General features: G+C 36.0%; 1 protein-coding gene across 2 annotated transcripts in view; it reads left to right on the forward strand.

The window, feature by feature from the left end:
* The window catches only part of LOC121380660, a 520,238-nt gene that overhangs the window by 484,434 nt on the left and 18,066 nt on the right, over nt 1-17,738 (forward strand). The window contains exons 4-8 of one of the 2 annotated variants that reach the window (XM_041509592.1): nt 1,193-1,286; nt 9,499-9,606; nt 10,809-10,908; nt 12,092-12,193; nt 16,334-16,498. In XM_041509592.1, coding sequence (XP_041365526.1) covers nt 1,193-1,286; nt 9,499-9,606; nt 10,809-10,908; nt 12,092-12,193; nt 16,334-16,485 — 556 coding nt within the window. In that variant the 3' untranslated portion in view covers nt 16,486-16,498. The remainder of the gene's footprint in view (nt 1-1,192; nt 1,287-9,498; nt 9,607-10,808; nt 10,909-12,091; nt 12,194-16,333; nt 16,499-17,738) is intronic. The other variant, XM_041509591.1, reaches the window with a different exon arrangement.

Consider the following 17,738-nt stretch of genomic DNA (forward strand, 5'->3'; position numbering starts at 1 on the left):
CTATGGGAGTGTTGGAAGATCAAGGGAAACAATTTTAGTCATGGGCCATTAAAGGGACATTCCTAAGTTTGCTGCAATTAAGATGTTATCGACTAACAGAGAATTTTTATTACATATCAAATACATTTTTCTGCATAAAATATTAGTGGCTGTATATTAAACGTGTTTCGGATTACTCTAATATTTGTACTAGGTTAAATTTCATTTTATTTCGTAAAATATTTTTTTTTGTAAGTACGAAATTATTTGAAGACAAAATCCAGTTTGGGCTTCTTGTAAATATTAAGATGACCAGAAACACATTGAATATGTAGACACTGATATTCTAAACAAGAAAATATATTTAATCTGTAAGTTTAATTGTAAAAATATTTTATTAGTCAGAAACATCTTACAATGTAGCAAACTCAGTCATGTGCCATTAATGGTTTCATACTACATGTACATGTATCTGTGTGTTGTATTCATAAAGTTATCTCTTTAATTTGAAAAAGATGTCTTTGATTTATAGTGGAAGTGGGTTTCTTCTCTCATTTTCTAGGCGAAGTAACACAAAAAACATATTTGACACCTAATAGCCATGCACTGATAAAACAATGTACTGAGGTATTGTTAAACACACATTCTCTTTTCGTATGGAAGCCTTAATGTTAAGCGTTTACTGGTTGTTTTTTAAAAATTCCTAACTGTGGTAAATTTAAAGCACACCAAACTGTGAGAGTGAAAATGATGAGAATTATATATCATAAATATATCCAGTGTCTAACGAATAATTAAAATGGTAAATTACAAGCATAGGTTAATACAAGTTATGGGGATATACTAGTTGTAGGACATTGCTTGGGACAGGAAAACTCTCAGCAGGCGCGTAGGATCGGAAGTGTGGAGGGGGGGGGGGGGGGGGGGGGGGGAGAGGCACTGTGCCACCCCTCCACTTAATGATAAAAATGTAAGTTTTTTCCTACTCTACAAATAAAGATAAAAAAGCAGGCTTCTGCCTTCACCATTAAAGACTCTACTTCTCCCCACTAGAGATTATGCCCTCCTCTCCAGATATCATGCCTACGGGCCTACCCAGTCAGGCTGCCTGAATCCTAATTAGATTATAAGCATAAAAATACCTTAAAATGACTGAACTGTAAAATGTTATTGTATTTAATTCATTTTCTTTTCTTTTTTTATTTTTCTTCAGGAAGCACAGTAGTGGTGATCTTCACAGTCGCTTGAAAACGCGGAAATTACTTGGAGTTGGAGAGACTGACGATGGCGACGTCCATCGATCCAAGGTGAGTTTTTAACAATTATCTTAGAGTGATGTCGCCCCGAGAGCCATCATTAGCAAGGCCAAGTCATGTAACGTGTTCACATCTACAAGTACAGGGTGTAGCAATCCCGGCTTTTTGTGTGACACTCTCGGATATTTGGTCATTATAGTGGGAGTGTTTCGCCGACCCAAGATACAAATATAATTATGTATAGAGGTATCAATCACAGAGTGATGTTTTCAACGAGAAAGGAAGGTAAAACAAGCGGGTCTGTTGAATTATTACGTCAGTACATGGTTAAAGTTGCAATACTTTTCCAGCAGCGTAGTGGCGGTGGCGGTAGTGGTGGTGGCAGCAGTGGTGGTGATGGCGTCAACTTTTGCATTAAAGATTAATTTTAAAGTTTTATGTTTAGATCAGTTTCTCACCAACTGTAAGTCCTAGGTCAATGAAATTTGGTTTATAATTGCACCTATGGATGTTCATCACAATGCCCTGCATGAAACATTTTTATGGTAGATGGGACATTTAATTCTGTGGAATTCTCATTGTTGTTTAAGCATTTATAATAACTTGTAACATGGTATTCTTTGATTTTATGAAATAATACACATCTAAGGCAGTGGTAAGTACTGTCCTGCCTGTGGTAAAGTGCAAATAAAAGATCCCTTGCTGCTTTTTATTTAATAGGAGTAGCCTATTTGACAGTAGCAGATTTACTTGCTTTTGCTAAGAACTAGAAGCTGTGTATGTGTTAGAACATTCACTGGCTTTAGTGGTATAGTGGTTAAGCCATCAGACTTAAGACTGGCTTTAGTGGTATTGGTATAGTGGTTAAGCCATCAGACTTAAGACTGGCTTTAGTTTGTATAGTGGTTAAGCCATCAGACTTAAGACTGGCTTTAGTGGTATAGTGGTTAAGCCATCAGACTTAAGACTGGCTTTAGTGGTATAGTGGTTAAGCCATCAGACTTAAGGCTGGTAGATACTGGATTCACAGTGGGTAGTGTGTGGCCACTACACCGATTTCTGTCTCACTAACTACTATAACTCTGCTAGCTGTCTGTCCAGAACAATGTGCTTGAACCGTAACTGGATAAAATTATGACAAAAAAAAAAGTTAAAAAGAAATGAAATCAATACAGGTAGTAGTAGTATGGTAGGTGTGATCCAAAGTGCCAGTTTTATGTAATATGCTCACTTAACTTCAGCTCAGACTCAACCCTCCCCCATCCCTCCAACACACACACACACACATCCCACATGCCCTTATGTTTACTGGGGCGGGATGTAGCTCAGTGGGTTGAGTGCTCGCATTGCAGGATCAAATCACCTCGGTGGATCCATTCAACTGATTGCAGTTTTTCTCGTTCCAACCAGTGCAGCGTAAATGGTCAAAGGCCATGGTATGTGCTTTCCTGTCTGTGGGAAAGTGCATATAAAAGATCCCTTGCTGCATTGGGAAAAATGTAGTGGGTTTCCTCTGATGACTACAAGTCAGAATTACCAAAAGTTTGACATCCAGTAGCCTATGATTAATAAATCAATGTGCTCTAGTGGCGTCGGTAAACAAAACAAACTTTAACTTTCATTTTTCCGGCCACCCTGGCTGTTTCAGCCAGTCTTGTACATGTAACACACACATGGTGTCATCGTGTAGGCGTTATGTAGTGTTCAGATTTCAGCTGTAAGTAATTAAATGAAGGCACAGATTACTGTGGTAGTGTTGGGATCGGTTTTATTTCTATTCGGGGAATAACTCAATCTAGAAACCAACAAACATCTTTTCAAATCGATACTGTTAGCTAAACAACTTAACATATATATGTACACGGGCATCAGCTGCATTCACTATTATACAGTATTATAACTATTCCACAAAGCTTCTTGAACAGGTATTCCATTTTGGTCAAAGTATTTTGCCAAGAACAGAACTGTTATATATAGGTAATATTTGTATTGTATTTAGATGTAAAAAAAAAAAAATTCATTCCAAAAATATTTTAATAATGTAATTAAGAATAAAGTTAAAGTTTATTTTGTTTAACCACAGCACGAGAGCACATTAATTTATTAATCATTTGCTATTGGATGTCAAACATTTGGTAATCTTGACATATAATCTTATAGATGAAAGCAGCTACATTTTTCCATTAGTAGCAAGGGGTATTTTATATGCACCACCACCGGCCTCGGTGGAATCATGGCAGGCCATTGGTCTACAGGCTGGTAGGTACTGGGTTCGGATCCCAGTCGAGGCATGGGATTTTTAATCGAGATACCGACTCCAAACCCTGAGTGAGTGCTCCGCTAGGCTCAATGGGTAGGTGTAAACCACTTGCACCGACCAGTGATCCATAACTGGTTCAACAAAGGCCATGGTTTGTGCTATCCTGCCTGTGGGAAGCGCAAATAAAAGATCCCTTGCTGCCTGTCATAAAAAGAGTAGCCTATGTGGCGACAGCGGGTTTCCTCTAAAAACAGTGTCAGAATGACCATATGTTTGACGTCCAATAGCCGATGATAAGATAAAAAATCAATGTGCTCTAGCGGCGTCGTTAAATAAAACAAACTTTACTTTTTTATATGCACCATCCCACAGACAGGATAGCACATACCACAGCCTTTGATGTACCAGTCGTGGTGAACTGGCTGAAACAAGAAATAGCCTAAAGGGTCCACCGACAGGAATTGATCCTAAACCAACCGCGTATTAAGTGAATGCTTTACCATTGGGCTACATCTCACCCGTAATAAAGAATAACAACAGAAATCATAATTGTCATCAATGTTGTCATCATCATCACCACCCTCATCATCATCATCATCATCATCATCATCGTCATCATCATCCCAATCATGATGACCATCACCATCACCAGTTTCAGATAAATGTATTTCATGCACAAACCAGATACTATATTCTACGAAGATCAATCAACATTCACTTGACATCATTATCATTGTTATTTGTTATTCGCATACTGATTACCACTGAACTCATTTGATGTAACACACAGTGACCCTTTAACAACCAAATCATGTATATAAACCAATTGAGCATTTCCTCTGAACACCCTTTAAGCAAGTCATTAATGGCTTAACAAGAGGCATCTGATATTCACTTCCTTCAGGAGCAAGGACATTTAAATGTGTTTCGCTGGAAAGGAAGTGCTTCTGATGATTGTTTAATAACAGTAAGTGACCTCTCTAACAACCAAATGTACTAACATTCAAAGATTTATTTCAGTAATTACTAGTCATTTATTCATGACATTCTGCAATTAATTGTTAAAGGTTGTTTATGGTAGATACCATTTCACATCCACTTAAGAGCAATTTTTAGACATTTGTTGTTGTGCCTTTTTATATATCTCCAATTATATTCCTGTCCATAATCATTTATGATTGCAAACTACTTTTCTTGTCTTATTTTACTATTTAATTCTTCAAATCTATAATCTGTAATGTTAGCCATCTTAGAATAGTTGATAGTTGTTTATGGAGGATTACATTTCACATCCACTTAAGAGCAATTTTTAGACATTTGTGGTGCCTTCTATATATCTCCAATTATATTCCTGTCCATAATCATTTATGATTAAAAACTACTTTTCTTGTCAAATCTAGAGGCAAGATGTAGCCCAGTGGTAAAGTGCTCGCTTGATGTGCAGTTGGTTTGGTATCGATCCCTGTCAGTGGGCCCATTAGGCTATTTCTCGCTCCAACCAGTGCACCACGACTGGTTTATCAAAGGCCATGGTATGTGCTATCCTGTTTATGGGATGGTGCATATAAAAGATCCTTTGCTGCTAATCAAAAAGAGTAGTCAATGAAGTGGCGACAGAAGGTTTCCTCCCTCAAACCGGCCTCAGTGGCGTCATGGTTAGGCCATTGGTCTACAGGCTGGTAGGTACTGGATTCAGATCCCAGTCGAGGCATGTGATTTTTAATCCAGATACCGACACCAAACCCTGAGTGAGTGTTCCGCAAGGCTCAATGGGTAGGTGTAAACCACTTGCACCGACAAGTGATCCATAACTGGTTCAACAAAGGCCATGGTTTGTGCTATCCTGCCTGTGGGAAGCGCAAATAAAAGATCCCTTGCTGCCTGTCGTAAAAGAGTAGCAGTGTCAGAATGACCATATGTTTGACGTCCAATAGCCGATGATAAGATAAAAAATCGATGTGCTCTAGTGGTGTCGTTAAACAAAACAAACTTCTTCTTTCTCCCTCAATATCTGTGTGGTCCTTAACCATATGTCTGACGCCATATAACCATAATTAAAATGTGTTGAGTGCATTGTTAAATAAAAACATTTCCTTACATTTCTTCAAATCTATTACCCTCTGTTTCCCCCAGTTATAGTTCTGAAATGTAATAGTTTTGGGATTTGTCTGAAACTACTAATACATGTAGTTGTAATGTAACTAGTATTTCATAGTATACTCTGAGACATTTTCAAGAATATAGTATATGGTATATAATCCAACCACAATTATTTATGATTCAGATCTGCTTTTCTTACCTTCTTTAATAATTGGGTGGGAAGTAACCCACTGGTAAAGTGCTCGCCTTATGCCTGACTGGTATATCAAAGGCCATGGTATAAGCTGTCTAGTCTGTGGGATCATGCATATAAAATATACCTTGCTACTAATGGAAAAATGTAGCGGGTTTCCTCTCTAAAACTATATGTTGGAATTACCAAATGTTTGACATCCAATAGCAATTTATAAATCAATTTGTAATAGTGGTGTCGTTAAACAAAACAAACTAACTTTTTTTCTAAGTAAATGGATGCTATTTAGGATTAAATATTACGATAGGTCTGATAAAACACTAATAATAATCCAATTGATCAAGCTGCATACAACTATGTATTACAGAAGGGGTGGTTTATTGTCTATTAACATTTAAATAAGCACAATTATTTCATTTCACTTTGGTGTCCTAATTACCAGGGAACTGCCATCATTGTTCAAAAAGTAAACAAACAAAGCTAATAACTGCATAAACCATTCTTTTCTTCTTAAATTTGCATCTGAAATCCAGGGGGCGGGACGTAGCCCAGTGGTAAAGTGCTCACTTGATGCAGGGTCAGTCTAAGATCGATCCCTGTTGGTGGGCCCTTTGGGCTATTTCTCGTTCCAGCCAATGCACCATGACTGGTATATCAAAGGCTGTGGTATTTGCTATCCTGTCTGTGGAATGGTGCATATAAAAGATCCCTTGCTACTAATGGAAAAATACATCGAAATTACCAAATGTTTGACATCCAACAACTGATGATTAATAAATCAATGTGCTCTAGTGGTTGTGTGAAACAAAACAAACTTGTATCTGAAATGCAGAATGGACAGCATCTGGTTTAGGCAGTTTCAATTGTAAAAATCAACTCCCCAAAACCCCCATGACATTTAAAACATGTGGTTACAAATGTAGCCTTGTTTTCTCTGGGATCATATTAAGCCATTAGTTGGTGCCATTTTCCTCTCATAAATCACATTAGTGATAAATGTGTATCATTAGCTTTGGTACATTGGATTATGATTTATAAAATCTCCTCACGCAAGGCATTTAGGTTCCAGTGTATCAAATCAATTCCTATTGCCAATAATGTTAATGTTTCCTAATAAAACTGATATAATGATAAAAAACATACATGTATCAGAGAGTAAATGATGCCAATGTGTGTGTAAGGGTGTGTGTGTCACATACCATTTAAGGGATTTGACTAATGTTTTTATTAGCAACCTTCATTTTTGCTGATAATCACATTTTCATTATGAGTGTACCTTGCACTGCATTCCACCTTTAGAGTTTACTGCATAACAACTGTATAATAAATAAAAGTGTATTTATTCATTGCCAATGGATAATAGTATTTGCACAAATATTCACTATCACATAATACTACCAATCAGAGGTGCAGCTGCTTTTACTCCGTAAATATTTTATGATGCACCTTGAACTTTGTCATGGAATTTTCTACTTTGGTACAATGCAACCTTCCAGCAATTCTTCCAGAGTTATACACTATACTGTATAATTGGTGCCACAGGAAACCATTTCTGACTAACAGAGCTATTATACGACTGAAATTACATATTAAATACATTTGTCTTGTCTAGAATTTCACTGTCTGTACATACTAATTTGAGTTGATCATCCTAATGTTTCACAATTTTATTCAATTTGTGACTGTAAATTAAAAAAAGACAAACAATTCTTATTTCATTGTTAAAAAAACCTCTGTTAGTCAGAAAATAACTTGTAAACTCAAACTCTGAACAGTCTCTATAGTTAGCTAGCTAGCTTTAGGTAGTACTAAACCAAATAACTTCTGGCTGGATCAAAGTTCGAGGTGCACCCAAATTTTGATAGGGAAGTAAACACCACAAGTCCTGTGATTGGTGATAAATGTGAGTGTGTTGGTTGTAAAAAAACAAAACAAGTTTCATCTTGGTAAAAAAAAAAGCAATTTTATTTCATCTAGTACCATCGTGTCGAAATTTGTGCGGAACTAAGGTAGTCATAGAAGCTACCCATTATCTCAGAAATGAGCAGCTTGACCCCAGAGTTTTTTCTGATTCACTTTAAGAGTGAGGAGTGGTAGTATTTATATCCATGGTGTTTATGTCGATTGATAGGCTGCAGGTAGGAGTTTTAGCCACATATGTTACTATTGTTGTCTATGGGATTTGATTTGGTAGTATACACCCTTTAGCATACTGAGACGGGACACAAAACCATCCTCAATCTGTTAATCAGCTAGAAAAGTGTTCCATCCTGTTTTTTTGTTTTTTTTAATTTGACATAGAAAAAACCTCATTTGTTTTCTGTAGACCAGCCCTATAAAATATTTAAAAGACAATTAAATTTCGCATTTACTCTGTAATGGGGAATGTTCGAGACAAAGACTAATTCTTTTTTTAGGAATTTAACACTTGTCTCCATTATTATTTAAGCTAATGGACCGATTTTCAGTGATTGTACTACACATGTGTACATGTATTTTAATTCTACATTTATTGTAAGTTCCTGTACTGCATGTCTTAATTATAGTCAGTGTAAAGTAGTGATGGGGAAGTGTTTCTTTTGTCCAGTCTAGGATAAACACGTATTTTTATCCCCTAAAGACCAAAGTGAATTATCAGTGACGTAAATATTTGCCACATTAACTTTTCAAAGCTTGGATTGCATAAAATCCGTCTGTATCAGACAGGTCCAATGCAGAAAAGAGCCAGTTTAAGGATCCGTGGGACCTGTAGCACAAATAACAGTGGGGTCCCCTTCCCAGGATATATATTTTGCAACCCCCTTGTGGAGAGAGGAAAAAAGGATCTGGGAAAAATAAATGTACACATCACCATGGAGCCTCTGAAGTGTGGGGCCTGTAATACATGCTACATGTGCTACTCGGATAAACTGGCTCTGATGCAGACCATTTGTGGCAGTGTTCCCATGAAAACCTTCTTTGGTCTGCGTAGATCTGTGTGGGTTGGTGACATGTTACCGATTTTATGGAAACCAACATTTACTGTATACACCTGCAATTGCCCACAGCAATTGTTAATGCCATGGAGATTGACAAAGTTTTCAATTCTCCGTGCTACATTTTTGACCTTGAACTATATTGGGGTTTTTTTTTAGTAGCACATTCTTGGTTGTAGCAGCTGCTGTAGGAATGCTGTTGTTGTTGTTTGTTTGTTTGTTGTTGTTTTTGTTTTGTTGTTGTTTTTTATTTTAACAGACTGTCAAACCTACACATACATACAATCACTAATGAAACAAGACACAAATGATCAATCTGAATTAAAAGCCCAAAAGTATGTACTGGGCAAAAAGTATTTTGCTCAAGCACGGTGAAAGCAAGTAGACATTGGGGGGACTGACTCAGATTGAGGGAGCAAAGCAAAGTTTCTAGGGGTTCAGGGATATACTTCCCCATAAAATTTTGAAAACTAGATGTTCTTAAATGCAATTTCCTGCATTCTACAAGTAAAATTCATCTCTGTCTTGAGATTTACTACCAATATTAATTTTGATTCAGCCCCCAGGTGCCCCCCCCCACCCCCACCCCCGCTCCGCTGTGCCTGATGCTATAATGTTTCCTTTGTTGGTAAAATTTCATTACATATACCTAGCGATATTTAGTATTACTAATGATCATCATATATTTTGTTATAAATCACTGATGTTTATTTATGTTTACTTTTTTATTTCCAGTTGAGCCAAATACTTGGCCATAGTGACCAGTTGTACATCAAACTACCATATGGTCTGAGAATATGGCAGCTTCTACTGGCAATTATGTTCACAGTTATAGCCCTTTGGGTGAGTTACTTCCCTTGAAACATGTCCACTATTTTAATACACTTTTTGTGGGGGTTTTTAAACTGTTTTTTCTTTATTTTGACTCTGATGGTTTTTAAACTGTAATTAGGATCTTCAGTTTTGAATGGTAAATGTGCCCCATGATTATACAAATACACCAAAGCAAATACATGTGATGAGAGTTTGTTCCTGTTTATTATCCTATTGAAGGAATGGACGTTTTTGTTAAGGGGGTGGGATATAGCCCAGTGGTAAGGCACTCGCTCGATGTGCGGTTGGTCTAGGATCGATCCCTGTTGGTGGACCCATCGGGCCATGGTATGTACTACCTTGTCTGTGGGATGGGTGCATATAAAAGACCCCTTGCTGCTAATCGAAAAGAGTAGCCCATGAAGTGGCGACAGCAGGTTTCCTTTCTCAATATCTGTATGGTCCTTAACCATAACTGTAAATAAAATGTGTTGAGTGCGTCGTTAAATAAAACATTTCCTTCTTTCTTTTATTATTAAGATCCATATGGTCTGGGGAACCTCATATTACAAATTAATTTAGTCCATTGTAGTTACTGTCACCAGTGTAAATGGTGTTAAAACATATTAATATACATCTTAAAAAGTCTGTTTTGGATGTAAAAAAATTTGTTTGACTGATGAATAAATTGCAATTTTCTTTAAACAGGGCTGTATATATTTGTTTTACACTTACCGGTATTTCTTAATTAGTTATTGGTTAAACAAGTCTACTTTGCTAGTTTACACATACCTGGCAGCATAGGGCTTGATTTGTTGTATATAGACCTATATAATCAGAACTCTCAAGTTTGAACTTTCACAAGGAGTGAGATTTTGTCCGACATCGTGAATCCGAATAAACCGGCGCGGGAAATAAGTGTGCTGACAATTGGTCAAGGTTTGAGATTTTGACCAATAAACAACGTGGACACCTATTATATGATTTTAATGCCTTACAATGCTTAACCGGGCCGGCCAGCAGTCACAGGCTTGTTTGTTGTCCGTCATCAAGATCGAATGAACAACAAAAAAATATATATGTTTTGGGTTTTTTGCTATAATGTTTAAAATGCGTGAGAAAATCATGTACTGGTGTGAGAGTGTGACACGACGTTCAAATGCACAAGTCTCACATCGAATGTGTGAGACTTGACAGCACTGTATAATATATATTTGTTTGCTTTTTGGCAGGCGTTGATATTTCCAGCTCACCTGTTTGACATTACCTTTGAGACGGAGGAAGGAAAATACTTAACGCTGCCTGTCAGACTGTACGGTGCTGCTTTGCTCAGTGAGTACTCAACAGTCACTCCTTTCAATAATACTAATATAAAACTGTATATATGTATGTGGGTAAATCTGTCACTTTGTGTACCAAAGAGAATATAAATTTCCGGCACTGGAAGAATGATTTAACACAAATTGTATCAACCTACATGCATAGCCACCAAGTACACCAATATGGACTACTGTGTCAGATTTTATACCCAGCTATTAATTAGTACGCAAGCTCCTGTCCTATTTTGTCTGTGGGATGATGCATACAGAAGATCCTTGCTGCTATTTATAAAAAAAGAAGGGGAAAAAAAAGTAGCCCATGGCAGTGAGTTTCTTCTCTCATTATCTCTGAGATTCTTAGCCATATTATATGTCTGATGCCATATAATTGTAAATAAAAATGTGTTGAGTGTGTCATTAAATGAAACATTTTTATTTTATTCCTTGTGGAAAACAGATTACAAGTAACTGTTAAAGCTAGCTTTTGTGAACAAAATATTGCAACTATATTAATAACCAACTGGTAGGTTGTGGGAATTGCCAAAGTATACACACCTCTGAAATGTATATTCTGGCAGATTCTGGTAGATTTTCTTGGAAAATCTACACGAGTATAGTTTAAAAGCAGGCGTGTGTGTGTTTGTGTTTGTGTGTGTGTGGGTAATATTATATTTTATATCAGTAGTACCGGGTAGTCACATTGAAAGAACTAGATAGAGAATAATACACGAGTGGCCTTTAGATACCATTTATCTCACAAGTTGTTTTAAAATGTATCTAACGAGCGATAGTGAGTTTGATACGTTTTTAAAAAACGAGTTTTGAAATAAATGGTATTTAATGGACATGAATGTATTATTCTATTTCTTACATATCCTCAAAAACCAGGCTTTAAGCAAATTTTAACATATTGTTTTTACTAAAAGATATTTACAACCCTTTGCACTTGTAGCCAACTTATGCATCACAGACACATGAATGTCAGGTTAACTATACGTCAAAGTGTAATCTATTTCCCTCATGTTGTTTTTCATTGGATATATGGCATTGGTGACCTGGTCATCACCTAGGAGCAGCCAGTCGTATGTCTTGAAATTGTTAACACAAGTACATGTGTTAACAACTATGTGTTATCATAAATAACGAATGATATTCTCACCAATGGGTGTGTAAGAAATTGTTTTATTGTTTTTTAGGCTTGTCTTTACTATACTGGAACACTTTAGAGTCTCAGGACAAAGACATCATTCGCTGTGTTCTTCTATCAAGCATTGTTTACTTCAGTCTTCAGACACTGGGTAAGTCTACCTATCACTACCAATGAGAATATTTGTTACAAAGTTTATCACAGTGTGTACCAATGAGAATATCTCTTACAAAGTTTATAACTTTGTACCAATGAGAATATCCCTTACAAAGTTTGTCAATGGGTCTACCAGTGGGAATATCTGTTACAAAGTTTATCACTGTGTACCAATGAGAATATCCCTTACAAAGTTTGTCACTGTGTATACCAATAAGAACATATGTTACAAAGTTTTTCAACATGTGTACCAGTGAAAATTTAAAGCATTTTTATTAGATTTAAATTTAAAATAAGTGTGTTTTAATGTGCATGTGTATGTTTGTATGTGTGCGTGAACATATGTACATATATATGTGTGTGTGTCTGTATTTTTTTTTTTTTTGTGTATTTGAATGCATTTTTTGAATATATTTCAGGTCATATCAACAGTTAAAATAGTTAAACATTTAAAACAGTAATTAGAAAATGTTTATGTTTTTGTATAGTCAGCATGCTTGTTTTTGTAAATATTTTGACATAATTGGTCATTAGTTATCCAAAAAACATTTTGAACAAATATATACTTATAATAAGCTTTATTTTCAGATATATATTAGCTGATTTTTGTTTTTGTGCAAAATTACTGTAGCTGATTTTTGTTTTTGTGCAAAATTACTGTAGTTTCAACATCGAAAATAAGAATTTGTTAGTCGAAGCAATTCCTTTGAAAAAAACTAGAGGCAATAGTACTTAGACTGGTTGTTTATGTGGTATTCAACTGCTCTATCCACTCTCCAGTATCAATACTTTAATGTTAACTATTTAGTGATATAATTACCATCATATTAAATTCGTAACACATAAATCTAACAAGTGGTCCTCAAGGTGTTTCTGCTTCTTAATATTACATTAATTTGTTGATGGAACATACAATGTGTGTGGATATTATAGCTGCTATCTTGCCTGTAACATTATTTATTAATGCAAAATACATACACAATTACATTCCTTTTTTTTTCAAATTCTTTATTATTCCCAGAAAATAGGTTGTGTCGGGGTTGGGGATCCCCGAATCATCACCTTACAGTATTCTTCCTTTATAAGGCTCACCAACACTGGGAATACATAATTAAATTTTTAATAAACTCTCAGTTTCACCTCACCATATTATAAGATCATTTACTAATGCAAAATGTAAATACACTCACAATCTTGCCTCAGCATATTATAACATTATTAACTACAAACAAAACTGCAGTTTTAATAAACTTACAATCTCACCTCACCATATTACTGGCATAGGCATTGGAAATGGAGGGGGGAAGGGGGGAGCACTGGCACTGGCACCCTAACTCTGAAAATGGGGGACCACAATATGCACAATATGAATTTAATAAGTACCCCCCACCCTAGTTGCAGCCATCTTCCGAGGCCCTATGACCAGGTATAACATCATTTACTAATGCAAAATAAAACATGTGCAACTACAGTGGTTATCGCCATCTGTCTTCATACAACAAACAGGACTGTTGCCATAGTTTTAAAATACATTGATCTTTTGTAACACAGAATGACAGAAACACATTCATCTTATGAAAGTTATATTGGAGAATAATGTATTTTCTGTGAACTACATGTATATTAGTAACTGCATATAGAATGGCAAACTATGATAACGACATCAAGATGGAAGATTTGTTTTAAATTGTTAAATACCTTTTAGAAATATATACTTGAAATTCTGGCTTTAACAGTATTTTTTATATCCTATCACTTCCCTTAATAAACAAATATAATTTAAGCAGCTGACAAAATCTACAGTAGTTCGGAATTCTCCAGATCCATTGTTGACCATCAAAGCCTTTATTGTACATTGTGCTTAATTAATGGCAAATACGCATGTATATGGATGTTAATAATATTTTGTCCTTATAGTTATTGTATATTGTTTTCATTAAGTCGTAAAATGAAAATATCATATTTTGACATGTAAATGAACACTCTCTCCAAATAGGTGCCATTATTGTGTATTGATTAATGGGAAATACTGTAGATCGTGAAACTAATACATTTATTTTTTACTTTCCTCTGTGTGTCAAAAGTTATTTTTTAAAAATTATACATATAGTTCATTTTATAAAACACAGGTAAAACAGAATTCCAGGCCTCAAATTTGGCAAATTAAAGGACAAGATCATTTGGTCTAGACAAATGAAGATGTTTTGAGGGCATTACGACCAAAAGCTGGACAATAAGACAAACTTCAACAAGTGTCTTAATTTAACATGTACAACAGCACCCATTCAAAGTAAAAAATATGAACGGTTTCATGTTTATGTAATAAAACAACTTTCAGGAGTCGTGTGATGATCAGTTAGTACCATGCAAACTACCCGGTCAGTTTGGGCATGTGACTATGTTTAATTTAGAGGCAGTGAGGCATATTATAGCAATTTGCTGCATGGCCGCCGTTATAACTTCGAGCCCTGTAAGTCAGCTGCCAGCCACATGTGACCGAAAGGAGATTCTCCCCAACTTTTGTTTTTTTAATGTGGTTTTACCTGCAACCTTGTCAGCATATCATTACGGTACCACTATGTGAACTGTTCCTTTAAAATCACCTATGACAGATGGATAAGTTCACTGGTAGCAACTTGCGAGTGCAGCGAGATGGAATAAAACAAATGGGAAGCCACTCGTATTCATTTCAGGTCACATTTTAGTGTGACCATCATCACATGCATTAATTTAATGATGGAAGAAAACAAACGGGAAAGCACTCATATTAATTTATGCCATATTTTAGTCTGACCATCATCACTTGCATTAATTTCATGATGGAAAAAGCAAATGAGAAACCACTCGTATTAACTGCATGCCATATTTTAGTCTGACCATCCTCACTTGCATTAATTTCATGGTAAACAGAATACAGATGTCATAATTGTTTTTTGAGAGAAATCTTTAATAATTCATGGGACATTCGTTGTAACGTCAGAAACTGGAATTCACACTATTTAACAAAAGGTAATTACCCTCAAACAGAGTGAGATTTAGCTCAGTTGGTAGAGTGCCTGCCTGGGGTGTTTGGTTGCAGGATCAAACCACCTGAGTGGACCCATTCTCTCTTTTGGGTTTCACCCCATCCTAGCCAGAGAACCTTGTCTGGTATATCAAAGGCTGTGGTATGTGCTACCCTTTCTGTAGGAAACTGTGTATAAAAGATCTCTTCCTGCTAATGGAAAAAATAGTGTGTTTCCTGTAAACTATATATCAGATTTATTGATATACATTTATCAATAACTGATGATTAATAAATCAATGTGCTTTAGTGGTGTCATTAAATAAACACAAACTGTAACTTTTAGCCTCAAAAACATATTATAATCATACATTGGGTAATTGGAAGTGTTTGGGTGTTAAATTTTATTCAGAGGCATCTTTATTCATTGAATATTCATAGAGGCTATTTCATTTATAATGTATATAGACTTTTTATGGGACAGGCAGGCTGTTTTTAACTTGGAACAACCAATAGACAATGTATTTTTTGTGCTGGGGTGTCGTTAAATATCTATTCTATTCTGGACAACTAATTTTGGGTAGGTCTCCCTAAAAATATGTTGATTCAATAGTCTATATTTTAAAGCTATTCTTTTTATATTCCCCATGTGGGCACTTATTTAGGCGGTACATTTTCAACATTATTTTGGGGTGGGTGGGTGATATGTAGCCGTTCTGATTAGCACTTTACGCAGGCAAAGGCAAGTACTGGCAGTTGCCTGCCTTAAAACACAAGCCTTGTCTTAGTAAGGCCACAGACTGAAATTCTGAGACTGGGCCAAAGTTAATTACTCTAAAAACATAAAAACACATGTGACTATGATACATTGATTACTGGGAAATAATATTTGGGAATATTTTATGCATTCATTCTGTGTCTTGTTGTCTCAAAACACATATCACGACAGTGCAATGATTACCGGGAAATAATATATGGAAATATTTTTATTTATTCATTCTGTCTTGTACTCTCACTACAGTACATTGATTAACAGGAAATAATATTTGGCAATATGTTTATGTATTCATTCTGTGTCTTGTTGTGCCACTTAATTTGTGATATATTTGTGAGTGTCCATGTGTTGTTTAGTTTCAGCGTTCTCCTATCCTGTACGCGAAAGCCTGCCTATTAGTCCTATATTGATGATGTGCTGTAAAGTTATAACCATTCTTCTCAGTTCCTATTTCTACTGGATTATGGGAAGGGATTGGAGGTCGAAGGACGGACGCTATTATCATTGATGAAATGTTTGTTGTAAGTGAGAAGTCCTGGCATGGCATCATTTGTTTTACCTAGCATGATGGTTTGGCATGACTTGCAATGAGTTAGTATGGCATGACATTTATATGATAATGGCATGATGTGGCATTTAGCATTGTATTGTATGTGATATATGTACAACATGGTATAATGTAGTTTGGCTTGACATCCTTATTAAATATGAAATTGTAATGAAAGGCATGATATGGCATGGCAAGGCATGATACAGAATGGTCTAGCATGATACCACCTCGCATTGGTTGTGGCATGATATGGAATGGTAAGGCAGAGAAGTAACACTAAATTGGTGACCAGTCTGATTGAAATTTGCATAAAACTTATCTCGGGGCATGGGTATATAGTAAAGACGTTCCACAGAGGATTCTTAAAAACAAATTTTAAAATTTTAAAAGTATGTGTAACCATAACTACTGGGAATTCAACGATCAAATATTTTTTTAAGGCATGTTTCTGCACTCTTTGAAATTTGTTCAGTCTGAATTCTTTTGAATTTGTGAACATTAATTTCATTAAACCCCAGTCTCACATACACGTATTATATCCCGAATGGGCCCGATTTAAGAATTCTTGGTGATTCTTGAATATACATACTGAGACCATTGGGTGTTCTTGACCTTTCGTCAGTATTCTTGAATGTTCTGGATCAACTCCCGACTGTTTTGAACATGTTCATAACTGTCGGGAGTAATCATGAATAAAGTTGAAATCATAACTCAATCTTACGAGTTCTTGAGGGCATCGTGCGTAACCGTAGTATGTTCATAGACGCATTCGGGATATTCGTGGTTAAACGTGGAGTATTCGTATGACTATAGAAAGGTCTTTCTCTACCTCTGGCTCTTTCTCTGCCTCTGGTCTCACTACACAGATGTCATCTGCCATTGAAACCCATGTTAAATTGCCCAACTTCAAACGAAGATTGCCAATAGAAGGGTTCTCGTTGGCACTAATAACATACACCATTGCGAACATACATAATATAAGCATTTATTTTCACTCCAAAATTGGGAACATTTCCGTCTCAGTTTTTTGCTATATGACCGCATCTGGCTGTAGTACCGGTCCGAACAGGTGGCTCATTAACTGATTCACTCCGGCTGTCTCTTGTGCTATACACTCATGTCCCAAAAGGTCGATGCACAATATTACAAAATAACATGGGCAAAATACAACCAGAAGGCTCACGATTAAACATACATATTGTTTTAATTCT

The sequence above is a fragment of the Gigantopelta aegis genome, chromosome 9 (assembly GCF_016097555.1).
Source record: "Gigantopelta aegis isolate Gae_Host chromosome 9, Gae_host_genome, whole genome shotgun sequence".
NCBI classification, from domain to species: Eukaryota; Metazoa; Mollusca; class Gastropoda; order Neomphalida; family Peltospiridae; genus Gigantopelta; species Gigantopelta aegis.